Source organism: Salmo trutta, chromosome 27, assembly GCF_901001165.1.
Source record: "Salmo trutta chromosome 27, fSalTru1.1, whole genome shotgun sequence".
In the NCBI taxonomy this organism is placed as follows: Eukaryota; Metazoa; Chordata; class Actinopteri; order Salmoniformes; family Salmonidae; genus Salmo; species Salmo trutta.
Window position 1 is genome coordinate 10,313,862 of NC_042983.1, and position 18,392 is coordinate 10,332,253.

Below are 18,392 nucleotides of genomic sequence, written 5' to 3' on the forward strand. Positions count from 1 at the left end.
CCAAACTCCTTATCAAAATCATTTTGAAAAAGGTATGGATTGAGTAACTTGTCAACCGTTACCTATGTGTTTGCTTTTATCCCGCACGAACGCAAAGCAAACATTTCCAAATGTCCGAGCTAAACGTTGCCAATTATGATCAGTCACGTGGGTTTCCCAGACGCGTGTTCTTTTTGTTGATTAAAATGTCGTCATTATTCTAAAACTAAAGATTAATCGCAGAGATTGTTTTGAAAAATGATTAGTATTAGTGGTTTACTGACGCCTGCTGCTGCTGAAATGCGAAACAAAGTATTTAATTATGGTCCATTCATTGCGCATGCGACAGTGGTGGACATCCCCTTGATTTTCCGCCATCTTCCTCTTCGGTTGTACAACCATTGTTCATACAAGCTAATCATTGTTGGTTTGCGGTCAGCGACTGGGTTGATTTGTGCGCCTTTTTATAACAACTTGTTTAATATCCAAAAGTCACATATTTAGAAAGTGTGTGTGCATTACTCAAAATACCATAGCTACACGGATTACTCACTCAGGGCACGACCTACGAAAACATGATGATGATGATGGACGACGAACAGCCCAAAACCCTGTAAGTAGCTAACACGGGCTAGTTAGCCATATATCAATCCAGTAACGTTAGCGAACAATAGCTAGCTACTTCAAATGGGGCTACAAAGAAAGTATACTCCAGCATTTAGAAACGTCCATGTACTCATGTCTTGTCGACTGTCACGGTGTGACCATTAATAACTAAGAGAAAGTTGATGGTGCAAATCAATCATGTCAGTCCATGGCTCGAGCCTTCTCAGAACACATAGCTAGGCAAACAAGCTAGGTAACGTTAGCTACTAGCTCGCTAGCGAACGTTACGTTGTCTCACCAAATACATTGGTTAGCTAGATACCGTTTTAACTAGCTAGTTCATTACTTGATCCTAAAAATAACGTGGTAGTGAGTTAAGTGTAGCCATGGTTCACTTGTCCATTTCAGAAATTCTAGCTAGCTACTAACTGTACTGTGTTACTAGTTACATGTACCGGTTTGGCAGAGAAGCAAGCATTGTTGGCTAACAGCGGCAAATTACAAGTACTGTATGCAGAGACAGACGTGTCATCCACGAACCTGTGACGCTAGTCTATTCCTAGTATTGCATTTTATCCGTATGTTATGAACTGATTATTAGTTTAATATGATGGCTAGCTAGGTGGCCTAACTAGCGAAGTGTTTCCCCTATATGCATTTAGCAGTGGTGTAATGACGTTTCTAAATCGTGGCCGCCACTGTTTTTATAAAATGCATGCCTTTCTGTCAGCCTCTGGGGAGGAAGATGGCCACGTCAACGACAGTCGGACAAGTTGCTTTCAGTTAAGTGGGAAGGCCGGAATTTGAAAAACCATGCTTCAAACACAACTGTTGAAGGTTAACTTACATAACTCAGTGTAACTGTGTAGCTAAGTGCAGCCATACCACCAGACAAAGTACCCAATTGTCATACTTGAGTAAAAGTATAAATAAGTCACCCAGTAAAATAGTACTTCAGTAAAATTCTAAGTATTCGGTTCTAAATATACTTAAGTATCAAAAGTAAGTGTTAATCATTTCAAATTCCTTATATTAAGTAACCCAGACGGCACAATTTCCTTGTTATTTTTTTATTTACGGATAACCAACGGCACACAAGTCAGACATAATTTACAAATGAAGCATTTGTGTTTAGTGAATCTGCCAGATCCGAGGCAGTAGGGATTTTTGTATCCTGCTAAGCATTCAAAATGTAACGAGTACTTTTGGGTGTCAGAGAAAATGTAAGGGGTAAAAAGTACATTATTTTCTTTAGGAATGTAGTGGAGTAAAAGTTGTCAAATTGTAAAGTGCAGATTCCTAAAACTATTTTAGTACTTTAAAGTATTTTTACATAAGTACTGTACACCACTGCATACCACCCTAAACTTTTGCTTCCCTGGATGAAGTAAACTTGCTGGAAGTCTGGTCACAAGTGCTTGTCTTTTCCCCTCTACTCCAGGTATGTAGGGAACCTGTCCAGGGATGTCACTGAGCCCCTCATCCTACAGGTTTTCACACAGATCGGCCCCTGCAAGAGCTGTAAAATGATTGTTGATGTGAGTATCCCTGGGTCCTGGACCCAAGTGAGAGATTGAGATTTGTATGATTTTGATATTGGGGATGTGACAAATGTAAATCTTTGCTTAATGTTTAAACTGCCATTTTATTAATTTTTTTCCTTTAAAATGATATGAAATATTTATTCAATTCCACGTGAATTAACAATGCAAAATATGGTCAGATTGCGTCCTATTCCGTATGACCACTAGGGAGGCAATGAAGTTATATCTACTGCTGTCCCCCACCCACTCAGTAACAATCGTAGTTACCCCTTTGATGTGTATGAACACACAGGTGTGATCATTCTACAGTAGTCCCTGCAGCATACACTCAAACCAGTGTAATTCTAACACTTCATTAGAAAGTTAGTTACGATTGACTCAACAGTTAGCGTTCGAGCTGGCAGGAGAATGGCAAGGTCGCAGGAGAATGGCAAGAATCGTACGAGCTAACAGGTGGGCCACGAACAGACAAGTAACGGTGCAGACAAAGCATCTCGGAACGCGTGACTCGTCGATCCTTGTCACTGAAGGGCTATTGCAACAGATGACCAAATGGGGGTCTGACCCCTTACTAACTGGTGTAGCTAATAAACTGACCAGTGAGTGTCATTGCATTCCGATTCTTGCATAGTGTATGATTTGTCACCAGTACTTCAAAATGTGAATAAAACAGTAAATAAATAAATTATTACCACACAAACCATTTTCGGATAGTGAAATATTGATACAAATGGTCTGTGCCTGTATAATGATAGTGGTGATTTGTTGCCACAGATGGTTTGTTTACGTTTCTACCGCTGTGGCTAGATAGAGTAGTTAGGCCGACAAACATCTCTATCTAGTGGTCGCGTCGGGGGCAACAGTTGTTGATGACTGTAACTAAGCCTAACTCTTTCCTTAACCTTGTTCTCTTAACCTCTCTAGGGGAGGTGGGACGAAATCGTTCCACACTATTCAACAGCCAGTGACAAATCGGAGCGCCAAATTTAAAACCACAAAATGTCATAATTCAAAGTTCTCAAACAGGACTATTTTATAGATACACTTCTCCTGAATTTAACCACGTTGTCCGATTTCCAAAAGGCTTTACAGCGAAAGCAAAACATTAGATTGTTAGGAGAGTACATGGACACAAAAAACCACACAGCCATTTCCAAGCAACTAGCATGCATCACAAATACCCAAAACACAGCTAAATGCAGCACTAACCTTTGATCTTCCCCAGATGACACTCCTAGGACATTATGTTATACAATACATGCATGTTTTGTTCAATCAAGTTCATATTTATATCAAAAACCAGTTTTTTACATTAGCATGTGATGTTCAGAACTAGCATACCCACCGAAAACTTCCGGTGAATTTACTAAATTACTCACGATAAACGTTGACAAAATACATAACAATTATTTTAAGAATTATAGATACAGAACTCCTTGCAATCGCTATGTCTGATTTTAAAATAGCTTTTCGGCGAAAGCACATTCTGCAATATTCTGAGTACATAGCTCGGCCATCACGGCTAGCTAATTTGACACTCACCAAGTTCGGGACAACCTAAACTCAGAATTACTATTAGAAAAATTGGATTACCTTTGCTGTTCTTTGTCAGAATGCACTCCCAGGACTTCTACTTCAACAACAAATGTTATTTTGGTTCCAAATAATCCATAGTTGTATTCAAATAGCTCCGTTTTGTTAATGCGTTCAGGTCACTATCCGAAGGGTGACGCGCTAGCGCATTTTGTGACACAAAATCTCAAAATATTCCATTACCGTACTTAGAAGCATGTCAAACGCTGTTTAAAATACATTTTTATGCTATTTTTTTCTCGTAAAATAGCCCTAATATTCCAACCGGGCAACGTTGTATTCATTCAAAGGCTGAAAGAAAAAAATTGAGTAGTCTCGTGAACGCGCATCTCAGTCTCACTGTCCCCAGGCTGACCACTTACAAATTCTGCTGCTGTTCTTTGCCCAGAGACAGCAGACACCCCATTCCACTTTCTGGTGGCTTTAGAGAGCCAATGGAAGCCTTAGAAAATGTCACGTTACAGCACCGATGCTGTATTTTCGATAGAGATGCAACAGAAGGACAACAAATTGTCAGACAGGGCACTTCCTGTATGGAATCTTCTCAGGTTTTGGCCTGCCATATGAGTTCTGTTATACTCACAGACACCATTCAAACAGTTTTAGAAACTTTTGTGTTTTCTATCCAAATCTACTAATTATATGCATATTCTAGTTTCTGGGCAGGAGTAGTAACCAGATTAAATCGGGTACTTTTTTTTTTTTTTTATCCGGCCGTGAAAATACTGCCCCCTATACCACAACAGGTTAACTTCCTACGTTAATTCTCCTAACCTGCTGCGTTCTAACTTGCCATGTTAATAATTCTAACCATATAATGTAAACAATCATTCTGTGGAAATAAGCCATCAGTTTCACCACACTGGCAACCAATCACATCACCCCCGACACTCACGTGGCACCATTCAGTGTTATGTATGTACCTAGTGGGCTAAGCTGTAGCATTAGCAATGCCTTTCAAAAGGAGACAACTCACAAATGTGGAAATTCAGGAGATTTTTGTAAATTCTGACAGTTATTCTGAGGTATCAGATTCTGAAAGTGAGGAGCAACAACACATCATCAGTAGGGTAAAAGTAACCCGTCTCACGACGGTCTAAACCCAACCTTGTGGCCATTGAGAACCCTGACCACCGACAAAGACCCAGGTCCCTCTTAAGATGCTGGTAGTGGTGAAGTATTAGAGGTCTGCGGTAGCTGGAAGGCTGCCAGCCATTTCACCCCTCCTGGCCCTGCTGTTGGTGTTAAGTCCCAGTCTGGAGTGTAAAGCCCCTTGCCATCTCCCTCTGAGGCAAAGTGCTTCAAGCTGTTTCTGACAGGGACATAGTGGAGGACACCAATCGCTAGGCCTGGGAGCTACAGGGGAAGAGGGAGCCACAGGGAAGGTGGACCACCTGATGGGAGAGAAAAAGATCAAACCAGACAATGTGCTTGACTATAATTAGAAAATGGGGGCACTGGATAAGGTGGATATGCTAAACAGCTTTGTGGCATGCGCTCTTAAAAACCACCAATTGGTATGAGATCATTTCCGTTTGATCGACACTGCTATCTTCAATGGCCGCATAGTTCACCAGCTAACAAGTGAGATGATTATTGAACATGTTTTTTTGGACATACAGTTCACAAATGAATCAAATGCTGTTCTGCAATTATATTTAAAATATCTCACCCTTCCCTCATCCTCTTTACTCCATCTCGATGTCCAGCTATAATGTTGGCAAATTGTTCAATACTGTGTGTGTGGTTTCTGAAAGTACAGAATAAAGAGGAATTATTAGGATACAATATCAGGATATAACAAAACAATTTAAGTAGCATAACTGCTTTAAAATAATATGTTGTATTGTCAATCACAATATTATTCAATTATATGAATAATATAACCATAACAAACTGTAACTGAAGAGCTCCACAAGGGGGCAGGGCAGAAAACCCATGCCATGGTCATAAGGCCAGGGCAGCTTCAAAGAATACAACACCAACTTAATACTTCTCTGATGCCATTAGCATTGTTTTACAGAGCTTAGAATGTTGCTAGCTACATGAGCACAATTGAGTATAACACCATATAGGTTATGAAATTAGTACCTTGTGTTATGGCTATAAAGAAATGCATACAGAATACATTATGCTCCATACATACGGTGTGCTACAGAAGAAACAACACAATATACATACACTATTATAGCATAATTAGGCACTTACTTAGCTAGGATAGCAATCATGTCCAAAGTAATTAGTAAGGAAAACGACAATGAAAGCAGTGCAGGCACCAATCGGAAAATTTGCCAGGGGGAAAAGGTTTTTTGCTGGTTCTGACTGGAGGTGTGTAAATGTCTGCATACTTGACCTGGGGAAACACTGGGGAAGTGCTTGGGCTCTCATTGAAGAGACGTTTGTCTGAGACATTACTATGAGCCGAACATAAATTGTCCACCACAGTGAAATGGGCTACTTCTATGTGAAGCAGAGGTTAACTGTCCTGTTGAATAACAATCGCATTTTGGAACAGTGAGTGCATTTTGACATCACATGCATAAAGAAACTCGCTGGGGAACTGTTAGAGATATTTGGAACTTGCACGTTAAAAGGTTATTCCGTTTTAGGTTCTCTGCTGTGTGCTTACAGAATGATAGAGGCTTCTAGTGGCCAAAGGGCTGTTTTGGCATGGCCAACGCCATAGTACGACAGTATGAGTCATAATACCCATAACCTAGCAGTCAAACAAGGAAATTATTCCAATAGTTATTCCACCATTTTTCCAATAAGGAATTTTAGAAAAACTTAAGAACTGTGTTTTGTCTAGGCTTACCCTGGCGTGATGTTTTGATAACTAAACTCAGCAAAAAATAAATAAACGTCCCCTCACTGTCAGCTGCGTTTATTTTCAGCAAACTTGACATGTAAATATTTGTGTGAACATAAGATTGAACAACTGAGACAAACTGAACAAGTTCTACAGACATGTGACTAACAGAAATTGAATAATGTGTCCCTGAACAAAGGAGGGGGGGTCAAAAGTAACAGTCAGTCTGGTGTGGCCACCAGCTGCATTATAAGTACTGCAGTGCATCTCCTCGTGGACTCCACCAGATTTGCCAGTTATTGCTGTGAGATGTTACCCCACTCTTGCATCAAGGCACCTGCAAGTTCCCAGTCATTTCTGGGGGGAATGGCCCTAGCCCTCACCCTCCAATCCAACAGGTCCCAGATGTGCTCAATGGGATTGAGATCTGGGCTCTTCGCTGGCCATGGCAGAAACCTGACAAATCACGCACAGAACGAGCAGTATGGCTGGTGGCATTGTCATGCTGGAGGGTCATGTCAGCATGAGCCTGCAGGCAGGGTACCACATCAGGGAGGAGGATGATGAAGAACAATGATAATTTCGGTTCCAACCCCTGCAAAGTAGTCGACTGGGTGGGGTTTCCTATGGGCTATAGCATCAATGGCACTGCCCATGATTTCACAGATGCTATAATGGCACAGATGAGTCCTTTATCTCTATGGCTGTGTGCTTCTCAATGTTCTCAGTGGTCAGGACAAGAGACTTCTTGTCCCACTTCTCATCAATGTGATAATGACTCATTGCAATGATGTATGACAGCATGTTCAGATGTCCAACAATCTCTTCTTAACGCCACCTATGGGGTTTGAGAGCTCACGCGTTGTACTTGCCGAGCAATCGTGACACGATTTCTCTACCCAGGCCATCATGGTTTTTCCACATTCCATGTTGTAGTCTTGTTCTAGATATGCCATCAGGTATTGAAGCCAACACCCTCAACCATTGACAATGGCTTCATTTCAACTGCAACTGCAACTCACTCCGTCCCTTATCGCACTTATTTTGTGCGACGCTGTCTTGTCTGTTGGGGACCTGTGCTGCTGCCAGCAACGGTTTGCCTCTCACCCTTTTCAGATGGTTAAATATTGCACCTGTACTACCATTACTGTGCCTCTGTTCCATGTCACAAAGTTTACATTTCACCACCTAAATGTATTGCCATACAGGACATTTTTTTTTTAGACATTTTTCCAACTTAACATCGGATGTGCAGAGTGCTTTATATTAGTGGAAAATAATTTGAAAGATGTATATCTCCAAACATTACAGAATTTGTTTTCAGTTAGGGATTTTTTTGTTAACTATCCCAATTTTGTTAAAATGTTCACTCTTAATCGAAAGATGTTTATGGTGATGGTAACTGTCTGATAAGTACATGTGGCTAATGTGGTTGACAGACAATGCTTTGGACTCTTTGTAGCCTAACTCTTGTTGTCCTCTTACAGACTGCAGGCAATGACCCATACTGCTTTGTGGAGTTCTATGAGCACAGGCATGCTGCCGCATCACTGGCTGCCATGAATGGACGTAAAATTATGGGTAAGGTAAGCTATCGTATCTAAAGGGTGAGTTGGGATGGGTGGGTTGTTGTTGCAGAAGTTTGACCAACCAGTAGGCCTAAATTATGAGAGCATTATCTGAGTCGGGCAGCGACTATCTCACCGAAGTTGAAATGGCAAAGTTACGAATTGTTTTGTAAAGTGATGATGGCTTATTCCGATTACCCGTCCAGCAGTAAGTTCATCCCCAGAGTAAATGAGACTAATAGATGTGTGATCTGATTTAAAATAATGACTTAACCGGCATAGTTGGTTCCAATGCTGATTACCTGGCGTGTCCATGTATAATGTCTGATTCCGTTTCTTCAGATATGGAGTACACTAGGTCTGTTGTATGGACATCAAGTGCATTTTCTCTTAGTGGTTGATTTTACTATAGCTTTGAGATTTAAAATATGTTCTTGACCGATCACTGTTTTATTTTGGAAAACCACTATCTTTTCAAGGGAAATGGGCCCTTTCCTTATCCAAAGGAATCCACAGTAGCTGTGCATTACATTGTCCTTGGCAATAGCCAACTAAAACAATTTCTGTACCTTTTCTAGACCCACAGCTTCACAACAAATATAGGTCCTAACCTCAGCAGAAATATATTCAGTGCAAATTATGTTATCCTCAACAGGTAATGAAGGACCATTTGAAGAGTAATACAAGTTGATAATGTCACTGGTTTGTAAGTCCTTTGTTACTTGGACCTTTTATTCCGTAGTTTGTTTCAGTTTGAGTGCTCAGGGTTTCTGTGTTCTGTTCTCTGCTCATCACTGCATTCAGAGATTCACACCGTGTTTGGTCATGGCTGGCTCATTTCTTTCACACACAAAGCACCACACAAACTGAGGTATTAATACGGTATCTAAATGACATAAACGTACCCTACCTGGCTTGTTTTCTCTCTTTAGGAGGTTAAAGTCAACTGGGCCACAACGCCAAGCAGTCAGAAAAAAGACACAAGCAGTAAGTGCCTAGCTACCTTTTCAGTCAGTTCCATAGAAAATCTTAGTGAGGGTTCCTCTGAGAATGTGGTCCTTTTTAAATTGATATTTTAGTCAATTAGCAGATGCTGTTATCCACAGACTTCCATATCTCTATGGTGTGGAAGACCATAGAGCTATGGTAGCACCCCCCCTGAAATAAAAGCAAGGCAATTCTTGATCAAATCAAATCAAATCAAATTCTTGATTTCTTCAGTAAGTGCTGCATTCAGCAAGGAGTCACAGTAGTCGTATCTCCTGTCCTCCAACAGATCATTTCCATGTCTTTGTCGGAGACCTCAGCCCCGAAATCACCACAGATGATGTAAAAGCGGCCTTTGGTCCATTTGGGAGGATATCGTAAGTTCCTCATTATTGTTTATGTGCTCTGTTGATCTCACAAGATTAGTAAGTCACTCATGAGTTAATAATAATGCATTGGATGGCTTGATATCACACATTACTCTTTAGGACATATCAGACAGTAGTTTGTATGGTTACATTACTCCTTCATATTGAGTAAATAGTGTGATTCTCCTCAGGGATGCTCGCGTAGTCAAAGATGTGGCGACAGGGAAGTCTAAAGGCTATGGCTTTGTCTCTTTCTTCAACAAGTGGGTAAGCGTTATAGCTGGATGAAATCACTTACATTGAGGATTTAGTCATAACTGAAGGGGGTCCTGTATATGTAGTCATAACATTATCCTTTGGTATTTGGGTGCGTAGATGGGTCATGTGATTTAATATATCTGTTGCTACCAACAGGATGCAGAGAACGCCATTCAGCAGATGGGTGGTCAATGGCTAGGCGGCAGACAGATCAGGACCAACTGGGCCGCTAGAAAGCCCCCTGCTCCTAAAACCACCTATGAAAGTGAGTCCAGACAAGATAGGCTTTCCAGCCAATTTGCCATTGAGCAGAAATGGTTGGTTTTTATCTTACCCTAATTTTTTTTACGTCTATTTTGTCCTCTAAAACGGGTTAAGTGCAGATAAAAATTGTATACATTTTACTATATTTTATGTCCCTCGGATCCTCTTCTGTTGAATGGCAATCCATTTATTCACTCTAAATTCCCCTGTTTCCAAAAGCAAACACGAAGCACCTGTCCTTTGATGAGGTTGTGAACCAGTCCAGCCCCAGTAACTGCACTGTGTACTGTGGAGGAGTCGGCACCGGTCTAACAGGTCAGTAGTCTGTTATTGAAGTGGTCACTTTCTAGTGTGTGTGTGTGTGTGTGTGAGAAACAAACACAGGTCTTTGACATGTCTCCCTCCTGTTTTCTAGAACAATTGATGAGACAGACCTTCTCCCCCTTTGGACAAATCATGGAAATCCGTGTGTTCCCAGACAAAGGATACTCTTTTGTGCGGTATGTCATGATCAAATCACTAAACAGACCTCTGACAAACATTTAGTATCCTTGAAATATAATTTCTGCGTATGTTTCTCAGTACCTTGCAATCTGTATTTTGACGCCTCTCCTTTGTCCAGGTTTACGTCTCACGAGGGAGCAGCCCATGCCATTGTGTCTGTGAATGGGACTTCGATAGAGGGCCATATGGTGAAGTGTTATTGGGGTAAAGAGACCACAGACATGATGAGTCCTATGCAGCAGGTGCAACAAGTTCCCCAGGTATGAAACCACAGCCAGATGCTTCCCCCTCATCGACACCACTTAAATACACACTCTTACACTGTTGTCATCTCTCCCCTACGACAGAACAAAGTGGGCTTTGCGGCCCAGCCCTACGGCCAGTATGCCCAGTGGTACGGCAATGCCCAGCAGATTGGCCAGTACGTCCCCAACGGGTGGCAGGTACCCACCTATGGGGTTTACGGCCAGGCCCAGGCCTGGAACCAGCAGGGTTTTAAGTAAGTACATAAGGACATCATCAGCAGGGCTCCCTTCTCTTCCAGCAACCAGGGCTGCAGCTGAGTGTTTTGAGTTTCCTTGGGCTTCCCAAGGGCAGCTAGGCTCCAGCTCAGTTGCCTGCAGCTCTGGCCAGGAGAAGGAAGGAGCCATAATGTCCTTCAACCTCCCCTCTTCACCGTATCCAGCTAACGAGGACAATGACAAAACACATTAAAAGAATATAGATGATTTGATTTATTGGTCAAGATAACAGCATTTTCATCAATTTTTTTAAAATAAAATGAGCACTAATGAATGCCCTTTTTGGCCTTTCAAAATGGCCACAGTTCTGGGTCGAATTGGACTTGCCCCCGATATGAGTGTCTACTCAATGAACTAAATAGTCCCAGAAAGTGAGGAAAGTGGGATTGTTGAAACACAAACGGGAACTCCTGCCCTCTGAAGCTTCTCCCAGTGCAGAGGGATACATAATTTTATTGTGCACGTGTTACATCCACTTTATACATTTTTTGGTTTGTCCATGTCATCTTTTGTTACTTCATGCATATTTTTTGTTTTGTTGTTGCTGTAACTTTCATTTGCCATCCAAATTTGAATATACTTTTTTCTCCTGAGTTTAAGTACATTGCTACTTGAAATGGGGTGTTATTTAGATTATAGCTACATTTGAAATATCACTAGTCATTTTCATGTCTCAAATTGATAATGGAGTTTGAGTGCTGCATAAGACAATAATCCTGTTTTTAACTGCTCGTATAGCAACAGAAACAGAGTATATCACAGCAGTTATGTAATATGATTGTTTTGTTCATTTGTTTTTTTTATCTAATGTAATGAACCAAAGAATGCAGTAACTTGGAATCATTTGTTGAAAGTTTTAGTTTTGGAAATCGAAGTCCTTGTATAGATTTTGCAATTATATATTGCCTTCATGAAGCATTCATACCCCTTGACTCATTCCACATTGTGTTACAGCCTGAATTCAAAATGGAATATGCTTTTTCTCTCACCCATCTACACACAATACCCCATAATGTTTGTGCACATTTTTTTTTAAATGAATAAAGCTAATTCATTGAAATACAGAAATCTAATTTACATAAGTGTTCACACTCCTGAGTCTACTTTGTAGAAACACCTTTGGCATCAATTACAGCTGAGTTGTCTTGGGTATGTCTTTCACCTTTGCACATCTGGATTTGGTAGCTTTTGCCCATTCCTTGCAGATTTTCTCAAGCGCTTATGTTAGATGGGGAGAGGCGGTGAACAGCAATCTTCAAGTCATTCAACAGATTTTCAATGGGATTCAAGTCTGGGCTTTGGCTGGGCCACTCAATAACATTCTTGTTCTGAAGCTGTTCTAGAGTTGCTTTGGCTATATGCTTAGGGTCATTGTCCTGTTGGAACATAAATCTTCGCCACAGTTAAAGGTTGTTTGCACTCTGAAGCAGGTTCTCATCGATTTGCCTGTATTTGGCTCCATTAATTGTTCCCTCTATCCTTACCAGTCTTCCAGTTGATGTTCCCTCCCCCGGGACTGCCACACAGAAAAAATATCTGCCTGCGCAAAAAAGCACCAAATTAAACTTCACTCAACTTTATGGAGTTTTCCCTGTTAACACTCATTTCTCTTTACTGTGGGAATTGTGATCGAATCAACGCTATTAGCCACTTTCAATGCATCATACTTAAACAAAACAAACTATGCGAGAGATTTTGTTGTTGGCCGAACGCATTGGAGTAGGATTCTATTGCATTGACAGGCACAACTCAGGCCCGTAAATCTACACAGACCGCTGCGCCATAACCAATCAGCTGCCGTAGGGCTATATGAAAATGGATCATTGCCATATATGGATCTGTGCTGTTCTCTTGGAACTGGACGGTTAACTGCATGAGCGGTCGTGCGTAAATGCCCTCTTTTGAGATCAAAGAGAGAGCTACATGTAGCGATGTGCACATTTGTTCATATCCTTTGCTAGTTAGTGAGTTATTAGCCAAGTTCTAGATAATATGTAGTCAGCAATGGGAGAGTGATTGCTTCCTATGAGAGCACACAAGTGTGCGTTTCTAGTCCTCTTTGAAAAACGAGTCAGGTAAAGGGCTTTTATTTTGTCTTAAAGGGGCAGTGTTGTATTTTGAGACCGGCTTGAATAAGCTAAGTTGCCAATAGGCAGAGGATAGCATAATTTGTCTGATTCTCTGTAATAATGGCATGGAAATAATGATGCGTTTTAGTTTGTAAAATGGTTTCTTGCATCAAACACATTTTCAGTCACCTTATCTGAAGGACAAGTGGACGAACAGGTTTAATGTCTAGCCGTGTATGTTTTTTTTTTCAAAGGTTATGGAATGTAGGTCTACATTGAACACCACACATTGGCTGCTACTTTAGGCTGAGCAATAGAACGGCTATTTCCATGTTAAAATGTTATGGGATTCATTTTCCATTGTTTATGGTAGGCTTACATTATAATCAAATAGCCACGGAAGCCTACTTAGTTTTAACTTAAAGCGGCTACAGCCTCTGTGTTCACATTGAACGTGCGCCAGAATTTTCACAACTGAAGTTTTCCCTCAACAGACCTGAAATTTGCTCAGTGCTGAAATCTTTTTGAGGGAACATTGCTCCCAGTCCCTGCCGCTGAAAAGTGCCATTGCATGATGCTGCCACCACCATCCTTCACGGTATTGATGGTGTGAGACAGGTATTGAGCTCTGCCTGGTTTTCTCTAGACATGGCACTTTGCATTCAGGCCAATTTTTGTCTCTTCAGACCACAAAGTCTTTTGCATTTATGATCTCTCTTCATGTGCCTTTTTCTCAGGACTGGCTTCTGTCGGGCTACTCCCATAAAGCCCAGATTAGGGAAGTGCTGTAGAGACTGTTGTCGTGGCAGGTTCTTCCATCTCAGCCAAGGAGCTCTGTAGTTCTGTCATTGGGTTCTTGGTTACCTCCCGGACTAAGGTCCTTCTTGACCGTTTGATCGGACGGCCAACTAGCCAGTGTTTTTTTTTTCTTCCCATTTCCCAATAATGGAGACCACTGTGCTCTTGGAAACTTTCAACACTGTAGAAATTACTTTATACCCTTCCCCAGATATATGCCTCATCACAATTCTATCTAGGGATAGTTCCTTGGACTTCATGGTATAGTTTCTGCTCTTCCATGCACTGTCAAATGTGGGACCTTGTATAGATAGGTGTTTATTTTCTAAATCATGTACAAACAATTGATTTGGTCACAGGTGGACTCCAAGTTGGTGAGACCTCTCAAGGGAGATCAAAGGATATTGGATGCGCCTGAGCTCAATTTGGAGTGTCAGAGCAAAGAGGTGTGAATACTTATGTAAATACAATATTTTCTGTATTTCATTTTCTATACATTTGCAATAAATTCGAAAAACATGTTTTCAACTTGTCATTATGGTGTATTGTGTGTAGATGGGTAAACAAATAATCAATTTTTAATTCAGGTTGTAACAACAATGTGAAATAAATCAAGGGATGTGAATATTTTACAAAGGCACTGTACTTACATTCTATTTGTATGTAAATGTCTGATTTGTTTGAGAGCCCATGAAAATATTATGAGGATATAGTAGGCTACCTATAACGATAGTTGAAGTTTAATCCTAAAATAAATCTCAGCCTGAGCTACATGTTCTCCTACTTGTTACTATATTGACTTTATCTGTGACTGCCACCAATACCCAATGTGCTGACTGACCAAACGTTAACTTTTCCATTCAGGTATTTGTTGCATAATGGATGTTGCTAAAGATTTTACTAGGAATAACAAAAGTCATGAATGGTGTTTAGGCATGAAATTATAAACATTTTTCCCTTTGCAGTGGTACAGGATTCAGGGAAAAAGTGAGATTCAACTCCACGGCCAAATTTTTAAATGCAGCTGGTCGTGCTTCAGCCGTTCTCTGCAACATTGGCCAATTTCAGCAGCTTTGGTTGGGATGTGAGGAGTCAAAAGACATGTATTTATTTTAAGTAAATCTCCACCGCAGTGGATTGTGACTAATTTTATACACTGAGCATATGCTCTGTCCGCATACCCACTCCCACAAGTACCATCTCTTCGCCCTGTTACCATTTTCAATTCCTACCATATTCTCTGCCGTCTTAGATTTCGGCTTATCCTCCGACGCACCCTGACCTTTTGTTCTCTCATCCTCTCCTCAGCTGGCTCTTGCTCCGTTTGGTGTGTTCTCTGGTTGCGTCCCAAATGGCACCATATCCCCTATATAAATCCACTACTTTTTACCTGGTCCCTGGACAAAAGTTGTGCACTATAAAGGGAATAGGGTACCATTTGAGATGAAGCCTCTGTCTTGCCCCTGTCGCTGCCTTTTTTCTAACCTGCTGGCGTTTTTCTCTTTCCTGTTTGCAGTCACTTACCGGCCAGTGCTGGATGGACAGGTGTGAGTGCCCTCAGTAACGGTGGGGTTATGGAAGCTACACAGGGATTGAATGGGAGTATGTTAGCAAACCAGGCCGGTATGGGAGCCACTGGATACCCCACACACTGATAGGGGGATAGTCAACTCTTTACTGGCTACTGGAGCATCACCGGGACCTGTGTTATATCCAATCCACTTGTGGCAGACTAAGACTTGTTGGTACATGGAATTTGAAGTGGAAGTTGACCTCTACTAAAGCCAATGAAACTGATTTCATGGGAGGTTAAGGGGATACATGGAGAACTGGAATAAACTACACAGGTATTATGCTGCCCTTGTGTTTGACAGACTACATGGGCAGGACGGTAGCATTTTAAGTGAACTGTAAATGTAATATAATTGTTAAGGAGACACTTGGATTTGTGCATTTGTTGGTTTGTTTAGTGTCTCAAACTGCTACCATTTTCATAAGGACTCTTGAACAGTCAACATAACATGGTTGTGATTTTTTTTTTTAAGATGAATAATCCATTTTGAGTTTGATGCAATGAATCATGTAAAAAGTAATGGAAGTAGTCAAAATGGATCTTTTTTCTCTCATTTTGATTTCAATTAAAGCAATTGCAGGGATAGATGCCACTGCTTTTTTTCTGTAAGGGCAGACATATTGCACAGTATTCTATTTTTAAAAAATTATTCCAAGAGGATTTCTTTTTGCATTAAATTTTTCCCCTGTATTTCTTTTGGAAGGCCTCAACTTGCTTCATGTGTAAATAACCATACATATATTTCAAACTGTATAAAGGAAAATGCAAATGTTCACAATGGGAGTTTGGTGCTTTCTTTTTGTTTTGATAACTGAAGAAATGAAACATTGTTAGTAGCAACACTATCAAGTGCATACCCATGGTAACTGGCACAGTGATGCATGGACTTCTGGGAAGGGAAAGGGCATTGCTTTGCAGTGCATAAATTCACTCAATTTTGACTTTGAATACTAATTCTGTGCATAAATTGAGTTTTCTGCCATTTTCTATGAAGTAAGATCAGTATTTTTTATGGAAAAACCTGAACCAGAAATGCTAATCATAAATGTGAACTTAGACATGTTTTAATACCAGACCCATTGTGTTGCCTTAGAATTGATTGCTTTGAACGGACACAATATCATTCAGATTAGGCAGTGTCTACAGACATTTTCTGACCTTTTTAGTTTTGAAAAGTGTTCTCCTCTGGGGGTTTGGTAATGTTTCTGCTACTATATTTGTTCTTGCTTTGTCCAATTAAAATGCTGATGTGCATAATAAACCATTTTCTGTGTCCTATGTGATTCAGTGAAGATTGGAAAATATTTCTACACTTTATCTTCATAAAATGTGATTTTAAACCGAACCTTAGCCACACTGCTAACCTTATGACTAACCGAAGCCTAAATGAAGAACAAAACAGCTAATTTTCGTTTAAATACATTTTTTAGGAAAAAGCGACACTTTGGGTGGGTTTGTAAATTCACTCAGGCGATCTACTGATTTCCGACCACTCATCAGTGTGCCAGAGCGCAGAATTACTGATGAATATACAAACACACGCAACACCTATCGAAATTGACCAGTGTCAGTAAACGTTGGCAAAAAAAAACGTGATTAAATTGTTGCCAGCAGCAAAGTTACAACATGGTAATAGCCTAACCAGCTCCGCTACGGCGAACAAAATAGGGAGTTCTCTCATCGGATCAACCATACACCTTGCCCAGAGCGTCCAGCGTGCGCTCCGAGAGCGAAACGCCCTGAATGTACGAACGGGCAATCTGACAAGCTCTGAATTTACGAAAGCCCAGAGGGAATTTCCGAACACACCCTTTGTAGCCCTGGTAACTAGTGAAACCAAGATGGCGCGCGAGAGATTTTGGCCGACATTGTGATAATGTTCTCTTATCTCAATACAGTTTTCAGTTACCAAAACTAAAATATGTTATGTGAAATAACTCGTCGTTCTTGCTCTCCTAAACTTTGGCAGAGTGGACTACGTTTTGTAGACTTTACTCTGTCAAAGGTTTGGAGAGCAAGAACGACAACGAGTTATTTCACACAGCACTTCACAAAATAAGCGTGTGCAAATACATGTTCGAACGCGCCAAAAGAGTTCATTTTTGGTTGTACGGTCGGTCCACCAATAATCATCCGGAACCCTTGTTATCAACCACGCCCACCGATCCTCGCGCGCTGATTTGACGAAGACAAGCCTTGCCTTTCAGGTAGCTAGCTATCTGATGATGATCACAAATTGAATTACAATTCTTGTCAATTTAGAGTTGTTATAAGAGTTTGTAGCTAAATACTTCATATCTTGTAGTGATGTGGGACCTTCAAATTAAACTTTTAGCCACAGAATCCTATTCGAGTTAGCTAAATTAGGTATCTCTGTATAATAGCTAGCTAACTATCGTTAGCTAGTTAGCCTACAGTAATGTTAGTTAGCCATTATGTCGTTCACAAAAACATACAAATTGGCATCTGCTGATTAGGGAGTTTACTGACACTTGTATGTAATGTAATGGTTTATTTTCTTTACCAATGATGTGATGCCATCATAGGGATACCACAATGTAACTGACAGCTAGCTAATAGATGGAACAACCATTCATTCCACTAAAACACAGGCCAAGTTAGACTAACACATTTTTTTGGGCCTCAAAAGGAACTGTAAAACTGATGGTGACTGCCTCCATTTACACCTACACCACCCCGCCCACCTTTGCCCCGCACATTTATTAGCGCACCCCCATGGCCATGAAGATACCCCACACTTTCCCTCCTATTTCCCACACCCACTGCCTCTATCGGGGGCACAGGCTGTGGTGGGCCTTCCTCCTCTCCTCCCTGTCTGTCTTCTTGGGGGGGCTGCTGGCCCTGCTGCTCTGGAAGATTGCTCACAGAGGGTTCAATAGCATTGGGATTTTCAGACCCCGACGACAGCGCTGGGCACACAGACAGGTGAG

General features: G+C 41.0%; 1 protein-coding gene across 2 annotated transcripts; it reads left to right on the plus strand.

Annotated features, from left to right (window-relative positions):
* Positions 1 to 332: 332 nt before the first annotated feature.
* On the plus strand, positions 333 to 16,705 carry LOC115164285 (nucleolysin TIA-1). 2 transcript variants are annotated; one of them, XM_029716599.1, is made up of 12 exons: positions 333 to 592; positions 2,027 to 2,123; positions 8,019 to 8,117; positions 9,032 to 9,086; positions 9,376 to 9,463; positions 9,646 to 9,721; positions 9,869 to 9,977; positions 10,196 to 10,291; positions 10,392 to 10,476; positions 10,599 to 10,740; positions 10,828 to 10,979; positions 15,385 to 16,705. In XM_029716599.1, exons 1-12 carry the CDS (start codon positions 555 to 557, stop codon positions 15,521 to 15,523), a joined length of 1,176 nt encoding a protein of 391 aa, XP_029572459.1. In that variant the 5' UTR covers positions 333 to 554; the 3' UTR covers positions 15,524 to 16,705. The 2 variants fall into 2 exon arrangements, with proteins under 2 accessions (XP_029572459.1, XP_029572460.1); XM_029716600.1 differs by lacking the exon at positions 333 to 592 and having other exon boundaries at positions 8,019 to 8,112.
* The last annotated feature ends 1,687 nt before the right edge of the window (positions 16,706 to 18,392 follow it).